This window comes from Lithobates pipiens, unplaced genomic scaffold, assembly GCF_037356315.1.
Source record: "Lithobates pipiens isolate NorthernLeopardFrog02 unplaced genomic scaffold, aLitPip1_a1.2 Scaffold_30, whole genome shotgun sequence".
In the NCBI taxonomy this organism is placed as follows: Eukaryota; Metazoa; Chordata; class Amphibia; order Anura; family Ranidae; genus Lithobates; species Lithobates pipiens.
The window spans coordinates 124,209,727-124,227,537 of NW_027507791.1; the positions used below are offsets into that span (position 1 = coordinate 124,209,727).

At 41.8% G+C, this 17,811-nt stretch overlaps 1 protein-coding gene across 5 annotated transcripts in view; it reads right to left on the reverse strand.

Annotated features, from left to right (window-relative positions):
• STRN3 (striatin 3) overlaps positions 1-17,811 on the reverse strand; it is a 134,435-nt gene that overhangs the window by 77,257 nt on the left and 39,367 nt on the right. For all 5 annotated transcript variants that reach the window (XM_077464804.1, XM_077464806.1, XM_077464803.1 and 2 more), the window contains exons 3-6: positions 17,497-17,570; positions 13,477-13,558; positions 3,315-3,494; positions 554-686 (exon numbers count right to left, since the gene is read on the reverse strand). In XM_077464804.1, the coding sequence (XP_077320930.1) occupies positions 554-686; positions 3,315-3,494; positions 13,477-13,558; positions 17,497-17,570 (469 nt within the window). The remainder of the gene's footprint in view (positions 1-553; positions 687-3,314; positions 3,495-13,476; positions 13,559-17,496; positions 17,571-17,811) is intronic.

Consider the following 17,811-nt stretch of genomic DNA (forward strand, 5'->3'; position numbering starts at 1 on the left):
TCAGCAAGTCAATTTTGGAAGCAGTAGCAACAGATGCTACTGCATCATGTGGCAAGTTACAGCCATTATCTTAAATTGCCACCAAGAACAGCAGGGAAAGGGCACAGGGCATGCTATGCACACCTATGTATTTCACTTTTTTTTTGTGGGGGTATATAGCACACCCAGCTGGCTAAAAACACCTCCTGCTGGTAGAAGGCCATGATTATTTCTAGCGGCTATAGCAGCCACAAGAGATAACCGCAAATTAATCTGGCAGGCTGGTTGCACCCAAGTTGATTGTTCGATAAACTTGGTACATTCAGCATGCCCACACATGGTTAGAATGTGGGTCGTTTCCTGCTGAACTGGTCAAGATTCGAACAGCCTAAGATGTGGTCCACACATTCCTGAAGTGTTACATTGCGTTAAATCAACCTATTCATTTTTAATAGGTTGCTAACACACCCCAGCGCAACCAAAGTTGCACCTGGACCTTTTTCAGGGAGTACAACATATAACAGTACGAATTGAATTTGCAATAGCATAACGCAAAAAGGTAACTTTCGCTTACTTTGTGTTTTTTGTTTAATCGTAGTGTGTCTTTCCCATCAGTGACCTCTTCTATTATGTCTCCTTCATCCTCTTCATCACTGTCATCTGCACTTTCTAAGAAGTTGAAAGTTTCAAGGACATCACCTGAGTTCCTATGGGAAAGACCATAAATGTTACACCAGACAAAATGAATTGTATGGGTAATGCTCCCTCAGAAAAACGCCCATGTATTCTGAAAGGAAAAACAATAATACATCATGTCAACTAAATAGATGTCAAAAGATTTTAGCTTGAAAGCAACATTTAAAATAACAAACATTGTAACTTACCTGCTCTGGGCAATGGTTTTGCACAGAGCAGTCCCAATCCTCCTTTTCTGGGGTCCCGACAGCGTTCCAGGCAATTGGTCTTTGGCGAGTGCCTTCATGGAAAGCCACTTTCCATGGAAGAAACTGTGCTCGCTCCCGAGCTGCCCAGTCCACGTCTATTGACACAAACCGGGAAACTCAGCCCCACCTGCTTGTCACAGCATTTGATTGACAGCAGCAGGAGCCAATGGCTGCTGCTACCATCAATCTGTCCAATGAGGTGGGAAGACAGCAGCGAGACCTGGATCGAATCAGTCAATAGGGTGGGACTAGTGAAGAACAAAGTTTTTTACCTTAATACATACAAATGCATTAAGGTAAATAAACAGCCTGAGGCTTTGACCGCTTCCCGACCACCTCAAGCCGATGTATGTCAGCAGAAAGGCCCCGGTGCGCAAAAGGGCGTACCTGTAACGGGCCTTCATAATCCCAGGCATGCCCGCGGACTCCATGTCCTACGGTGGGTGGCCCACGATCGCCCACGGTCATATCCTAGGTAGCACATACTCCCTACAGTTAGAGGGAACATTTAACCCCTTCCCTGTCAGTAACATTTACAGCTCTGATCGCTGTATAAATGTCAATGCTCCTAAAATAGTGTCAGAAGTGTCCGATCTGCCTGCCGCAATGTCAAAGTTCCGAAAAAAAAAAAAAAAAAAAGGGAAGAAGAATGAAAATGCCATAAATCTATCCCCTATTTTGTAGAAGTGATAACTTTTGCATAAACCAAACACTTTTTGCATTTTTTTCTAAACAAAAATATGTAGAATGCTTAACGGCCTAAAGTGAGAAAGAAATTTGTGTTTGTTTTTTGAGGATTATTATAGCAAAAAGTAAAAAACACAGCTTTTTTTCAAAATGGTAATTTTTTGGTTTATAGCGCAAAAAATAAGAAACACAGAGGTGATCAAATACAACCAAAAGAAGGCTCTATTTGTGTGTGGGTGGGAGAATAGAAAATTGGTTTGGGTACAAAGTTATGACCACGCAGTTGTCAGTTAAAGTGACACAGCGTCAAATCACAAAAAAATGCTCTGGTTATTAAGGGGGTAAAATCTTCCGGGGCTGAAGTGCTTAAACCACTTAAGAATGTTAGGAGTGTAAACATAATTGATTGGAGCAGGCTGTCTGTGTGTGCTAATGAGGTCAGCTGGTAAACTGCTTCCTGTGTCTTACTGGTTTCTATGTCCTAAAGCTACATAAACAGGAAATCATGAAGTTTTCTATGGAAAACAGCAGAGCCAAGGTAAGGCCTTGTTCTAAAAATCGAAGAAGGCTTTTATTTTTCTGCATCAGGAAGTACATTAATGGTATAAGGGTACATAGAGCTGGAATTTAGAAGAAAAAAAAAAGTGAATTCGTTTTTTTAATAAATTTACACAAAAAACTAGTATGAGAGAAAAGTCATAATTTTCAAGAAATCCAACTGCCTTGCATGGGTGTGTAGTACAGCAGGCATACAATATGCAAAGCACACCCATGCAGGTAATGGGTAAATTATTTTCAAAAAATCAGTTTGTCTTATGCATGTATCATCATACAGGGTCAAAGTAACAAAAAGCAGCAATCATAATTAGCATATACAATAAAATACAATTCAGTTTAATATATTTATTATTTGGGTCAGATGGGAAACATTACGTTAGTCGTCAAATTGGGGAAAGACTGCAACCAAAGTATGTTAGGCTCAATTCACATCTATGCATGTTGCTTTTGAGTGTTTCTGCAGTGCTTTTTGGACACGTGTTCTTACCACCATTTGCCTTTTTTTTATACTGTATATAGCTGGTTGCCAATGAGGGGGCCAGGACGCAGACTGCCACAACCTTAACCGATGAGTCAAGTCATCAGTTGAATGTATTACCCCCCCCCCCGGTAAAAAACAAACAAACCAAACAACAACAAAAAAAAAAAAAAAAAAAAAAAAAAAAAAAAAAAGGGTAAAGGACCTCCTCCCTTGCCTGGTGGTTGTCAGGGTTTGCGGGCGGGGGGCTTATTGGGATCTGGATCCTGCTGCTGTTTGGGTACAGTGTCGCATGACTGAGAAATTGGCAAAGTGTAAGCGCTGAAAGCTGAAAATTGGTCTGGGCAGGAAGGGTGTGCAAGTGCTCTGTATTGAAGTGGTTAATGTCATGTGCTAACAATGTCTTCTATAGAAGTTACATTCTTAACTACTGGGCACATCCGCTGATGCAATTGGCTTCTGCTTCCATGGTTCATTCAGATGCATGTCAATGCCTGTCCATTTACAATAAAGAATTTAAACATGCTTAACGGTCCAAAAATAATATTTCATTAATAGGTTCCTGCTCATGGAATAAAACTATATCTGCTGATCTACTTCTAAATTTCACAAAAGAGCACACACAGATACCCAAAGTGGCACAGCAGTACAACAGAGTTTAAGATTACCTTTTGTTTTCCTGTCCCTTTTGTTTGAGTGAAGAAGAGTCTCCTCCATTGAGTATCTGTTCTAGGTTCTTTGTTTCAACAGAGCCATTTGGCTCAGAGCCTGAAAGTCCAAGCAGAGAACGTACCCTTTGTGACCGAACATCTAATATTGTGTCTGTATACCCAACCTCTTGAAGATACCTGTAGAAGGGAACACATTTAAGCAACTAAGAAAATCATTGGCTTTTTTGGCACAGCCACATCTATACTAAATGCAGGATACAAGTCCACATATATGCTTATGTCAAAGTGAAAAACTATAAGGCCAATACTGAAAAGACCATGTTTATATGGGTTCAGTACTTTTACTGGGAGGGAAAAGAGAAAATCATGAACAGACCCAAAAATCAATACATTCAACACAGATTTTTCAAAAAGTAAAACATCTGCAGAGTGTCACAGACACAAGGAAATCTGCTTTCACCTGCAGTGCATGGGAAATTGGGTGACCGATAACCGTCAATCAGTATTATTTCTGCAGCAGAACGGATGCAAATGGTAGAAAAAAAACAAACAAAAAACAAAACAAAAAAACAGTAGAAGTATTTTTATCGTTTGGCTAAAAAAGTATTAAAAACAGAGCACAGAAGATACAGCAGAGAACCCATCTACAATAAAGCACAAGAGTGTGTGTGTAAAATAATATACATACATACATATTTTATATATATCCATACTGCATTTTATAGAAAATTACAGTGCTGCAAATTGAAAAGGAAAGGTCATTTTTAATAACATTAAACTACAATATGATTTGTGTAGGAATTGTATATGATATAAAAAAATTCTACCCCCCCCCCCCCCCCCCCACACACACACACAAAAGGGTATCCATGCTCAGCAACATTTTTTTAGATATGTGGTACGTGTAAAGTAACATCCATATGAATGGCAGGCTGGCAGGACCCAAGGATTCCCAAAGGCTGGGTTCACACCACAGCGATGCGGGAACGCCGCGAATCCGCTGCATTTTCCCGCATCGCACACCTCCTGCCGGCAGTTCACACTGCCCTATGCGGACGGCTGGGAGTGTCAATGATATGTTAATGACACCCCCAGATCCGTCCGCATATTGCAGTGCGATCTGCAGACTCGCACAGGAATCGGATCGCATGGTGTGAACCCCCATGCGATCCGATTCTGTTGCGGACCAAAAAAAGGGTCCCGTGCGAGTTTGCTGCGGGAGCGATGCGAATTCAGCCATACTATCTGTATGGCTGAACTCGCATCGCTACGGAGATCGGATGTGATTTGCACTGCAGTGCGGGTGCGAATCACATCCGGATCTCCCCCCGCAGCAGTGTGAACCCAGCCAAAAGAACATTACCCAAAGCATCACACTGCTTCTGCTGGCTTGCCTTCTTCCAGGAAAGAAACACCACTACCCTGCTGTCCACATGATGCAAAAGAAAATGTGATTCATCAGACCAGATTACCTTCTTCTATGGCTCTGTAGTTCAGTTCTGATGCTCACATGGCCATCATAGGCACTTTTGGCAGTGGACACGGGTCAATTAGGGCACCCCAACTGGTCTGCGAATATGCAGCCCCATACACAAACCGCAATGCCAATTTTTTTCTGCATTCAACACATCAACTTCAGGGACAACATGTTTACTTGCTGCCCAATATATACCACTGACTTCAGATGCCATTGTAAGGGTCAATGCCATTCACTTAAAGCGGTAGTAAACCCGCTAATTTTTTATTTATTTTTTTACCACCTGCAAAGCAAAAGGCATAATGAGCTAGTATGCACCGCATACTAGCTCATTATAAGATACTTACCTTAGAACGAGGCCCCGACATCTGGCCCGATCCACGCCAAGGGAGCTGACATGCTCCCTCTGCGTTTCTTTCGGGTATCGCGGCTCCGGCGCTGAGTGGCCGGAGCCGCTATATAGTCACTCCCGCGCATGCGCGTGGGAGATTTCATCCCAGCCGAGTCCGGCCACTGCCGGACTTTCAGCCGAGAATCCCCTTGTGGGCAGTCAGCGGCGCATACCAAGGGGAATATCTCCTAAACCATAACAGGTTTAGGTGATATTTTTTTTACCTACATTGCCTTATTATGGGCTTTTCTGTAGGTAAAAGTAAAAAAAAAATGAGTATACAACTGCTTTAACCTGTCTGTTGTCAAAGTTTATGCTGACCTGTGTATAATAAATGTACCCTTCTGCCAACTTCCACACTCACTTTTGCACATAACTAGTTCCCCCCCTGAAAACCAGAAGTGTCAGTCTCCATTGGTTTGACCTGCAGCTCTCACTGGTTCCTCCCTGTGATCTTACATCACTGCAGGATACAACTGTGATAGGAGGTCAGAGGAAGGAAACCAGTGAGAGCTACAGGAGAAACGGTGGTGCTCACCACTTACAGGAATGATCCGTTTTCCAGAAGACTGCAGGGGGGACTGTTCGACCACACTGATGTGGTGAGCAGAGCAGGCAGCAGAAAGGGGTACCTTTTCAGTCTCTTCTTTGCAGGTATGTGCTTTCTTCATAGCATTACATGACAAAGTCTCCTTTAAAAGGAACACTGATCAAACCAAAATATACAACAGATGTGCATAATGGGAGTACAGCCGTACAGGTTTAGGTCCTTGTATTTTTTATCCTGTCAATGCAAGCGGCATTGTTAAACTAAAAAAGGAACCTGTAGGGCTAAAAAATAAAGCTCAGACACTGGGCCGCCATACTTCTTCCATTATTACTTGGCGAATCACTGACCTAGAACAAGCCTGGACACTTTGATAGCTTCCTGTTTGCTCTGGGCCAGTGATTCACCAAGCAGAAAAAAAATAAAATAAAAAAAACCAGGATAACAGCCTGAGAGCACAAGCATGCACCTACAAAGACAAGTTCTAGCTTGACAAGTTCCTTTATGGTAAAGGGAGTAAATTGTATGACTTAGGGATAACGTTGTGCAATTTAGCATTAGCAACCTACTAAAAACTAACTTGTGGCCTGGATTTCTATTTAACAAAGCAAAGGCCAATATGCATAGACAAAGTAGCCAATCAGAAATAACCAATAACTTTGTATATGTATAGACTCAACTATACCCATATTGTCTGGTAAAAATACTGCAGAAACAATATATCACTGTCTCCCATATAAACATTAAAAGCAAAAAAACTTTACTCATAACAACTTGATAAAAATAATAATAATGTTCTTTAGCAAGGAATATATCTTCCACATTAATTATGCTACCAACCAGGCTAGATAGGATTTAAATCACTAGTAAAAAGGCTTGATTTAATTAAACTCGATTTTAATCATAATTTTTCAAGAGCAACTGTCATCTGTCCCGCAGCAGCTCCTCCTTCGCCTCCTCCGCTGACCCACTGTTGACTCACCGACAGTCCCATTCACTTTAATGGATGGCTGATGATGCATCAGTGACACAAGAAGGTGAGGGATGTGGTGGCAGCAGGTGAGTAGAGGATTCCCGACTGGCTCCTGTATAACAGAGGCTGCTTTAAGAGCCATAGCAGGCGCACCCGCTGCAAGGCAGGGGACCCAATGCACGTGGCCGGCAGGCGCGATTCACGCCAGCTACCCGATTGCGGGCACGAGAGCAGGAGCGGGATTTTAAACACACAAATCCCTGTCCTGTCAGGGAAGAAGAAATAGATCGTGTGTCCATACTAAGTAGGAACAACGATATCTCTTCTCGCCCAGTCAATCCAATCCCCTCACAGTTAAAACACACCCAGGGCACACACACTTAACCCCTCGGTCGCCCCTATTGTCAACACCTTTCCTGCCAGTGACATTTATACAGTAATCAGTGGCTATTTACTAGTAAAAGAAAAAAAAAAAAAAAAAAAAAAAAAAAAATGCTTAAATCTATCCCCTATTTTGTAGATGCTAACTTTTGCACAAACCACTCAATATACGCTTCTACTTATTTTTGAAAAAATAAAAAAAAATTCGCTATAATAACTATTGCCCGAAACTAAGGAATAAATGTACAAAAAAAAGGGAAGTTTGGGACTTTAAATGAAGCACTTGGATAGTAAAAGCCAGAGATATTTCATTGGACCATATTAATTTATTTAACCACTTCAGGACCGCCGTATTGCCATTGTACGTCAGCACAATGGCACAGGCAGGCACAATCACGTACATCTACGTGATTGCCTTCCAGCGGGTGGGGGGTCCGATCAGACCCCCTCCCGCTGTTTACGGCGGTCCAATTCGGTCCAGGAGCGCTCCGTGATGAGGGGATGGCCGTTGGTTTTCGGCCACCCCCTCTGGATCGCTCCTGGCCAATGAGAAGCTTCCTCCCCTGTGTATTGTTTACACAGGAAGGAGGAAGTGATGTCATTCTCCTCGGGGCGGTCTTTTTGACCGGACTACGAGGAGAAGACTAAAAGTAAGTGTGCACCAACACTACACTGACATGTAGGTACACACAGGCACACAAACCCCCCCCCCCGATCCCCCCCGCCCCCCCTCCCCCCCAGTCACAGTGTCACTGATTGCATTGATCATTTCTTTACTGATCAATGCATTCAGTGTCAGTTGTGACAGTAAAAACTGTCAGGACAGTTAGTGTTAGGTCCAGGGTAGCCCCCTATCACCCCCCAATAAAGATTTAACCCCCTGATTGCCCCTAGAGTTAACCCTTTCACCCCCTTTTGCCAGTGTCACTAAGCGATCATTTTTCTGATCGCTGCATGTGTCGCTAGGTAGCTAGTTATTTTTTTAGGTTCACCGCCAGGTTTTTATATCGCTAGGTACCCCGATATACTACCCAATAATGGTTTTAACCCCCTGATTGCCGCTAGTTAACCCTTTCACCCCCTTTTGCCAGTGTCACTAAGCGATCGTTTTTCTGATCGCTGCATTAGTGTCGCTACAGTCGCTAGGTAGCTAGTTATTTTTTTAGGTTCACCGCCAGGTTTTTATAGCGCTAGGTACCCCGATATACTACCCAATAATGGTTTTAACCCCCTGATTGCTGCTAGTTAACCCTTTCACCCCCTTTCACCAGCGATCACAGTATAAGTGTCACTGGTGACGCTGGTTAGCCAGTTAGTTATTTAGGTTCCCCTGTCAGGTTTTTATATAGCGCCAGGGACCCCCATATACTACCTAATAAAAATTTGAACCCCCTGATTGCCCCTAGTTAACCCTTTCACCACTGATCACCGTATAAGTGTTACGGGTGACTCTGGTTAGTTTGTTTTTTATAGCATTTTATATTCAAATCCGGAAGGCAGTGCTTGGTTTTCGGGGTCCCGTACGTGGCTAGGCTCCCAAAAAGTCCCCCACATGTGGTATCCCCGTACTCGGGAGAAGCAGCAGAATTTATTTTGGGGTGTAATTTGACTTCTGCCCATAGCATGTGTGAGCAATATATCATTTAGTGACAACTTTGTGCAAAAAAAAAAAAGTTTGTAATATTCCCGCAACTTTTGGCAAAATATAAAATATTCCATGGACTCAACATGCCTCTCAGTAAATAGCTTGGGGTGTCTACTTTCCAAAATGGGGTCATTTTGGGGGGTTTTGTGCTATTTTGGCATTTTATGGCCTTCGAAACTGTGATAGGTAGTGAGGAGTTAAATCAAAAATTTGCACCCTTAGAAATCCTGAAGGTGGTGATTGGTTTTCGGGGTGCCGTGCGCGACTAGACTCCCAAAAAGTCCCACACATGTGGTATCCCCATACTCGGGAGAAGTAGCGGAATATATTTTGGGGTGCAATTCCACATATAACCATGGCATGTGTGAGCAATATATCATTTAGTGACAACTTTTTGTAAAAAAAATTATTTTATTTTTTTTTGTCATTATTCAATCCCTTAGGACAAAAAAAATAAATATTCAATGGGCTCAACATACCCATCAGCAATTTCCTTGGGGTGTCTACTTTCCAAAATGGGGTCATTTGGGGGGGATTTGTACTGCCCTGCCATTTTAGCACCTCAAGAAATGAGATCGGCAGTCATAAATTAAAAGCTGTGTAAATTCCAGAAAATGTACTCTAGTTTGTAGACGCTATAACTTTTGCGCAAACCAAAAAATATACGCTTATTGACATTTTTTTTACTAAAGACATGTGGCTGAATAAATTTTGCCCTCAATGTATGACTAAAATTTAGTTTATTCGATTTTTCTTATAACAAAAAGAAGAAAATATCTTTTTTTTTCAAAATTTTCGCTCTTTCCATTTATATCGCAAAAAATAAAAATCGCAGAGGCAATCAAATACCATCAAAAGAAAGCTCTATTTGTGGGAAGAAAAGGACGCAAATTTCGTTTGGGTGCAATATTGCATGACCGCGCAATTACCAGTTAAAGCAGCGCAGTGCGAAATTGCAAAAAGACCTCTGGTCCTTAAGGTGTTTATTGGTCCGGAGCTGAAGTGGTTAATTGAATGTTCAAAAGAACTACTCATTATAAATAAGTCCAATTCATGATATATATAAATATCGATACAATAAAAACATAATATATGACATAATGCATAGTATCCACATGTAGTTATACATAACAGTAATAAATAGATTAATTAAGTAATGTGGCAGAATAGTGCCCATGACAGCATGTCCGACATCGACAAATGTATGCACATGATAGATATGCATCCCATAAATGAGGACAAAATTAAATTTGTAATGAATGGTCAAGGACTTCTAAATAGGTAATTAAGGACTTATGGATGTGGTTCCGTATACAGGTATAACCCGAGCATCAAAAAGCAGAGCTCGACGCGTTTCATGGGTGTTTCCCCACTCATCAGGAGCAGATGCTACCACAAAGTTTCTATAAAAAATAGATAAAATAAAAATTATACAAATAATATACTGACCAGTAAATTAAGATAGTAAATTCATAAAACTATATTATGAATAGATAGTTTGGTTAGAGCGGACTCACCAGTCCAGGCGTCAAATGCAACGCACAGCGGTGGGCGCCGGGCGGGCCAGGGACAAGCTCCCTATACGGGCACTGAGGCGGCAAATAAATGGATACGATATCTGGCACAGAAGGAGTGTATCAGCATGATACATGATCCTTCTGTGCCAGATATCGTATCCATTTATTTGCCGCCTCAGTGCCCGTATAGGGAGCTTGTCCCTGGGCCGCCCGGCACCCACCGCTGTGCGTTGCATTTGACGCCTGGACTGGTGAGTCCGCTCTAACCAAACTATCTATTCATAATATAGTTTTATGAATTTACTATCTTAATTTACTGGTCAGTATATTATTTGTATAATTTTTACTTTATCTATTTTTTATAGAAACTTTGTGGTAGCATCTGCTCCTGATGAGTGGGGAGACACCCACGAAACGCATCGAGCTCTGCTTTTTGATGCTCGGGTTATACCTGTATACGGAACCACATCCATAAGTCCTTAATTAACTATTTAGAAGTCCTTGACCATTCATTACAAATTTAATTTTGTCCTCATTTATGGGATGCATATCTATCATGTGCATACATTTGTCGATGTCGGACATGCTGTCATTGGCACTAGTCTGCCACATTACTTAATTAATCTATTTATTACTGTTATGTATAACTACATGTGGATACTATACATTATGTCATATATTATGTTTTTATTGTATCGATATTTATATATATCATGAATTGGACTTATTTATAATGAGTAGTTCTTTTGAACATTCAATTAAATAAATTAATATGGTCCAATGAAATAGCTCTGTCTTTTACTATCCAAGTGCTTCATTTAAAGTCCCAAACTTCCCTTTTTTTGTGCGTATTAATTACCGGGATGGAGGTACTCAACTGTACTTCATTTAAAGTCCCAAAACTTCCCCTCTTGTTGCTTATATATAAGGAAAAAATGTGTTTTTGTTTTAAAAAAAACAAAGGGATATTTATTATAGCAAAAACTAAAAAATAGTGTTTTTTTCAAAATTGTTGCTCTTGTTTATAGCACAAAAAATAAAAGCTACAGAGGTGATCAAATACCACCAAAAGAAAGCTCTATGTGTGGAGTAAAAAAAAAAAAAAAAAAAAAAAAAAAAAAAAAAACGTAAATTTTGGTTACAGCATTGCATAACCGTGCAATTGTCAGTTAAAGCAAAGCCTTGTCAGGAAGGGGGTAAACGCCGTCTTTTCCCGAAAATAAAACAGGGTCTTATATTAAGTTTGGCTACAAAAAAAAAAAAAAATAATGTCTTATTTATTTACGGTATGTACAATAATATACAATTATTCAAATACAATCATGCCATCTTCTGGAAAAAATTTTTTATATATACATATATATATATATATATACATATATATATATATATATATATATATATATATATATATATATATATATATATATATATATATATATACATATACATACATACATACATACATACACACTGATCCTTTAAAGCACGATAGAAAGCACAGTGCTCGTGCTGTGTCATTTATTGCTCTCAAGGTTTGCTAGAAACCTGGAACAAAACAAAAAAATGCTGTAAAAAATAAATAAAGTTCCTGCATCCCCTTTCATTTCAGGAGTCAGTATTACGAAATTCTGTAATCCCAAAACCTTGATTAAAGTTCTTGTACAATTATGTAATCTGTAATCCGTTAAAAGATTATATGATGTGCAGTGTGTCTCCTTGTATAATTTTATTGTGAAAAAATACCTTTACAATGCCACTGGGTGCACAAGTAACCCACCGGAGTGCTTCTTCCCAGTTCTGAATACTGCAGAGGGAGGGACCGAGATCTCCGCTGACATCAGCCCTGATAAGAGTACTGCAGAGGGAGGTGCCGCTGATGTCAGCCGAGAGGAGAAGATTTCTGACAGGTCACATGAACCCCCAGCAGCTCTGTAAATAAGGTATTTTAAGCAATAAAATTACACAAGAAGAAACACTACACATGATATAACCTTTTTTTACAAAACAGATTTCATGTTTTTACAAGGGCTTTAACTAGGGCTCATTTTGGGGGTAGGGCTTATATTGCAGCCATCCAAGAAAATCACGCTGTGTCTTATTTAGGGGGAAACAGAGTATTTGCAAACAAAATGAAGGTTTCCTATATAGAATAAGCTGTCAGGTTAGTAAAACGGCGATCTCAGAACAGACTCAATCATACAGTTTGCAATGTACATAGATTTGCAAAACAAAGGGATACAGGAATATTCCTGAACTTTGTTTTATCTCATGGTTAATGTCAAATTGTGTGAATGCATCAATACGGTGCATGTTCTCTCAGCTTGCATAGATTGAATTTATTGACTTTACCATAAATTCAAATATGGCAGAATTTTCAGCCTCATGCTACATAACCAAGCTCCATTTCATACTGAATAAACAAAATTATTAATGCATCTTAAATAGAAAACTATTTTTAGATAGATTTGTACTCCAAAAGCATATTAAAATAAATTGTAATAAAAGCAGTAAATCAAAGAGGAACTAAACTCAATTGAGCTTTAAATAAAAAAAAGAAAAAAAAAAAAAAGAAAAAGAAAAAGAAGCTACATTCCTGGAATGCTGCGATTGCTAACTCTCACATTTGCTTGTGTTGTCAACCACACTGTGAAACCCTCAAATGGCTGGTGTCATAACTGATCACATGTGCAGCACCATGGCAGTTGCAGATCAAACAGAAGTAGATTACACGGCTGTAGGGGATAGGAGGGTTTAATTCCGCTTTAAGACTGTCAGCAGATTGGTCTCTAAAAAAATCAGCAGTGCCTAAAAATGGAGAGCAACTGAGCATGTGCAAAGCAGGGCGAGACTGTATATTACTGGCTTTTGAACAGTATAGGCCAGTGATGGCAAACCTTGGCACCCCAGATGTTTTGGAACTACATTTCCCATGATGCTCAACTACACTGCAGAGTGCATGAGTACCATGGGAAATGTAGTTCCAGAATATCTGGGGCGTCAAGGTTCGCCATCACTGATATAGGCACTTATTTTTAATGTTTTACATGGCTATACCTGACTTAAGTTCCACTAACTTGCTTTGCTACTTCTGCTTGTAGCTCTAACAGATCTTCCCACTTAACCTCCGTCTGCATAAAATGGTTATTGTCTAGCTCACAGAAAATAACAGAGCTGTGTTCCAAATTGTCTAAAAGTATGACATCTAGAAGTATAACTCTTACTTACTGTCTTAAAAGCTGTCGCCCTTGCTTCCACGTCAGCTGACTATTCTGAGGTCCCACAGGAATCTCTGAATCTTTGGTTTCTTCTGGAAAGGACAGCAAACATATAGCCAGAATGAACAAAAGGATAGTTAATCTGGCTCAACAGCAGATTCAGTATTTATAAAGTCTCCACTGGATTTTATTACAGTGCACAAGTCCATGGAGCCCTTTCAACTCTCAGGTTGAAAAAACAGCAGAGGTCCACGCTGACCAAGTGACTGGGGTCACTAAGACTTAAAGACCTGCCTATGAAAAATAACCGTGTGATCCTTTATTCTGAAAGTTACGCAATTTATTCAGGATATCAATGAAGCAATTAGGTTTGTGGAGTAAGTTCTAAAGCATGTTATTCTAAACTGAATCAAATTAAATTCATGAAAGAGAATCTCCATCATGTGTCCTGTGATAAAAGTTACAGTAGAAATTACTAAGAAACTAACTCTAAATCCACTCACAGCAACATTCTAGGACTAACGTATCAAGCTATGTAAAGAATAGATCACTATACATACCTTTTCTGAAGCCGATCCGGTCCCACGCAGAGTTGTCAGTGGAGGCTTGCGTGTGCAGAAGAGGCTCCCGACAACAGAAGTCCCATAGTAACTATGGGTGACGTCACTTCACAGGCTTTTCTCAGCTGGCTCCTGCACACAGTATGCGCTGCTGACTGGATTGGTTTCAGAAAAAGTATGGCTAGCAATTTTTGCTTTACAGGGTTAGGTAGGTTCGTCTAAGGCCTCTTTCACACTGACGTCCCGTTCAGGCCCGCCTGTCAGTTTTTCAGGCGGACCTGAACGGGTGCTCCATAGAGGTCTATGGAGCGTCAGATGTCAGCGGTGACATGTCCGCTGACATCCGACCCGCTCCGATCCGAAAAAGTGTAACGGAGGAAAAAGCTATTTTTCCATCCGTCTGCTGATCGGATCGGATGACGACGGGCACTGCGGTCCGTCGTCATCCGATCTCCCATAGGGGAGAGCGGCGCTGTGACAGGTCCGTCCCTGCGCAGTGTGCAGAGACGGAGCTGTCATCTCCCTGCACAGCGGGGATCGGCGGAGTGATCCCCGCTGAGCAAACGGATATCCACGGGGCGGATCAGAACTGATCCGCCCCGTGTGAAAGGACCCTAAAGCCTCATACACATGATTAGACTTTAAACAAAAAAAAACTTTCCTGTGGATTTCTGTACAAAGGGTGTTGGCCGTAAGCTTGTTAAGCATACACACTATCGGACTTCAGCCAAATTTAACCAAATCACATGGTTTTTCTGCTCTTTACCGCCACCTTTGCTCAACTTCTGTATTGTTGTCTGATCTTTTCAGAGAGTATGGGGGGCGCAGGAGAACACACTGGGGACATCAGAAATAAGCTGATAGGAGGAGTGGCAGCTGCATATAGAGGAAACAATCTTTCAATTTTCCTCCTGCAGCCACTGAATGCCCTCTTCTCCTCCTCTCCCTTACATGGGCATTTAGCAGCAGCAGGAGGAAAAATTGAGAAATCAGTTCCTCTGTATGCAGCTGCCGCTCCCTATCCAGCCGTACACAGGGGCCGTACGGGCACCACTGCAGCATGGGGCCAGGTTGCAATGGCGACCCCTGTAGGTACGACCCTGTATCATACCCCAGGTGGCAGTGCTCAGCAGAATATGCATAAAACATTTTAAATGCACACATAATGGGAATGGGGAGATTGTTGATTAAATCAATAGTCGCCCGGCAACGTCTCTTTAAGGTGAGCCAATTTGTGCCTGCGTAATCAAAGATGACAAATGGTCAAGGTTTTGTCCCTTGCTGCACAAGTCACTAGTGTGCATATGATTACCTGCTGAAGATATGTGGATATGAATGATACTTATTTAGGATATATAAATAAAGGGGAAAATGGCTCACATACGGTGATCAACTTCTGCTTCCAAGTAGCCTATATTAGTTAGCATATCAAGAGTTTTGAAACTCATGAAAACAATGAAGCAGTTTTGTTTTTTCAGAAATATGCATAAGGAGCCAGGGTGGCCCAATTACTTACTCCCCCCCATAGACTGCACCATTCATCCTGGAAGTGTGCTGTAGAGTCCAACAATCCATTTCTGCAAGCCCAGGCCATCGTGGACATACCCCCTGGGGGCGTACCACTACACCAGTCTAGCCTCACAGTATTCCTGGACAGTGCAGTGCTCACTTATTATATGACTGCTGTATTGACCAGGAGGGAGGATCACTATAGAAAAACAAGAACTGATGCAGACCAAACTGCAGGGGAAAAAAATAATAAAAATAAATAAAAAAAGTACGTGCAAAGTGTTTTTTTCAGAATTCGATTTGAGCTTTAAAGCGGAGTTCCACCCTAAAGTGGAACTTCCACTCATCGGATTCCTCTTTGACAGGTATCCTTTCCCACTTACAGGAGTCCGGCTGCTGCCGATGCCACCGCGGGGGCTCCTGCCTCCTCCTCCCTCAGCTGCTGGGCTAATAGGAGAGAGGAGTGGGGTCCCCGTCGTGAAGTCGAAAGGCTGCACTGCAGGGTTCCCTTACCCGCAATGGAGGTGGCAGCACCCGAGACAGCTGATGGAAACATCAGCTGTGGTGCCGACATCGAGGGACTGCAGGACAGGTAAGTGTCCATTTATTAAAAAAAAAAAATTAAAAGCCAGCAGCTACACATACTGCAGCTGCTGGCTTTTAATTTTTTTTTATCCCAGACCACTTTAACCACTTGCTTACTGGGCACTTAAACCCCCCTCAGTCCCAGACCAATTTTCAGCTTTCAGCGCTGATGCACTTTGAATGACAATTGCGCGGGCATACAACACTGTACCCAAATGAAATTTTTATCATTTTTTTCCCACAAATAGAGCTTTCTTTTGGTGGTATTTAGTTACAGCTCGGAGTTTTATTTTTTGCTAAACAAAAAAAGATGCAAAAAAAAAAAAAAAAAAAATCATGTTTTAATAGTTTGTTATAAAATTTTGCAAACGGGTCATTTTTCTCCTTCATTGAAGTGCGCTGATAAGGCGGCACTGATGGGCTGCATTGGTGGGCACTGATGGGCTGCACTGGTGGGCACTGATGGGCTGCACTGGTGGGCACTGATGGGCTGCACTGGTGGGCACTGATAGGCATAGTTAAGGCGGCACTAATAGGCACAGATAAGGCGGCACCGATGGGCACAGATAAGATGGCACGGATGGGTGGCACGGATGGGCACTGATAGGTACCACAGATAGATGGGACTGATGGGCACTGATAGGTGGCACTGCTGGGCACTGATGGGCGGCACTGGGGTGCAGCACCTTTGAGGCAGATTGGGTGGCACTGTGGGGTGGCACTGTGGGCACAGACGGGGGGCACTTACTTTTACTTTTAGTTATACTTCAGGATGGCACTGCGGGAGGCAGGTGGGCACTGGCAGGTGGCATGTGGTGCCTTGCATTGCTGGCCGTGATCGGGACTGATGTCCCGATCACGGCCGCCGGTGATCGGCTTTCAGCGCGAGGAGGAATAATAGCCGATTACCGGCTCCGTTCTATCACATGATCAGCTGTCATTGGCTGACAGCTGATCACGTGATAAGGGGTCGGCATCGACCCCTTACACGGATCGGTGATCAGGCGAGTCTCACGGACTCGCCGATCACAGGGGGGGCGCAGGCCGCTCGTAACCGGCACGACGTCAATAGACGTAGTCCCGGAAATCTAGGTCCGCGCTAATGCCGTCATTCGGCAATAGCGCGGTACCCAAGTGGTTAAACAAGCTCCAATTTCAACAAAACCCGCTGTAGATGGAGGAAAACATTCTCCCATGTTCCTCCTCTGAGCATAGACATTGCAAATTACTTGACTTATCTCCAAGACCAGTTTTTAAAAATAAAAAAAGCTTTTTTGTTTTATTGGCACTGTAGATATATAATGTAACATGCAAGTCATTTGTTCATGCAGATTTGTAAAGTTTGAAATAGATATAATATATATAATAAAGCCAACCTGGTTCAAATGCTGGCATCTTCAATTCTCCTTGATTCAACTCTGTGCCATATTTTAATTTATGATATTTTGCCCTATAACAGAAAAACAAGAAAACACAAAACATGATCAAAATTATAAAAGTATATATGACAAGCAATATTTCAACGCCAAGCACATTTCTCCCCTCCAGAGCTGCCCACAGCCTACTACTGGACCATAGCCACAGGGTCTCCGCTTCCTAAAAGTGATGTGTAGCCACAGGCACCATTCAGACAAATACCCTGCATCCAATGAACATTTTCTAAACCACGTAGACACCGTCAGAACATAGTT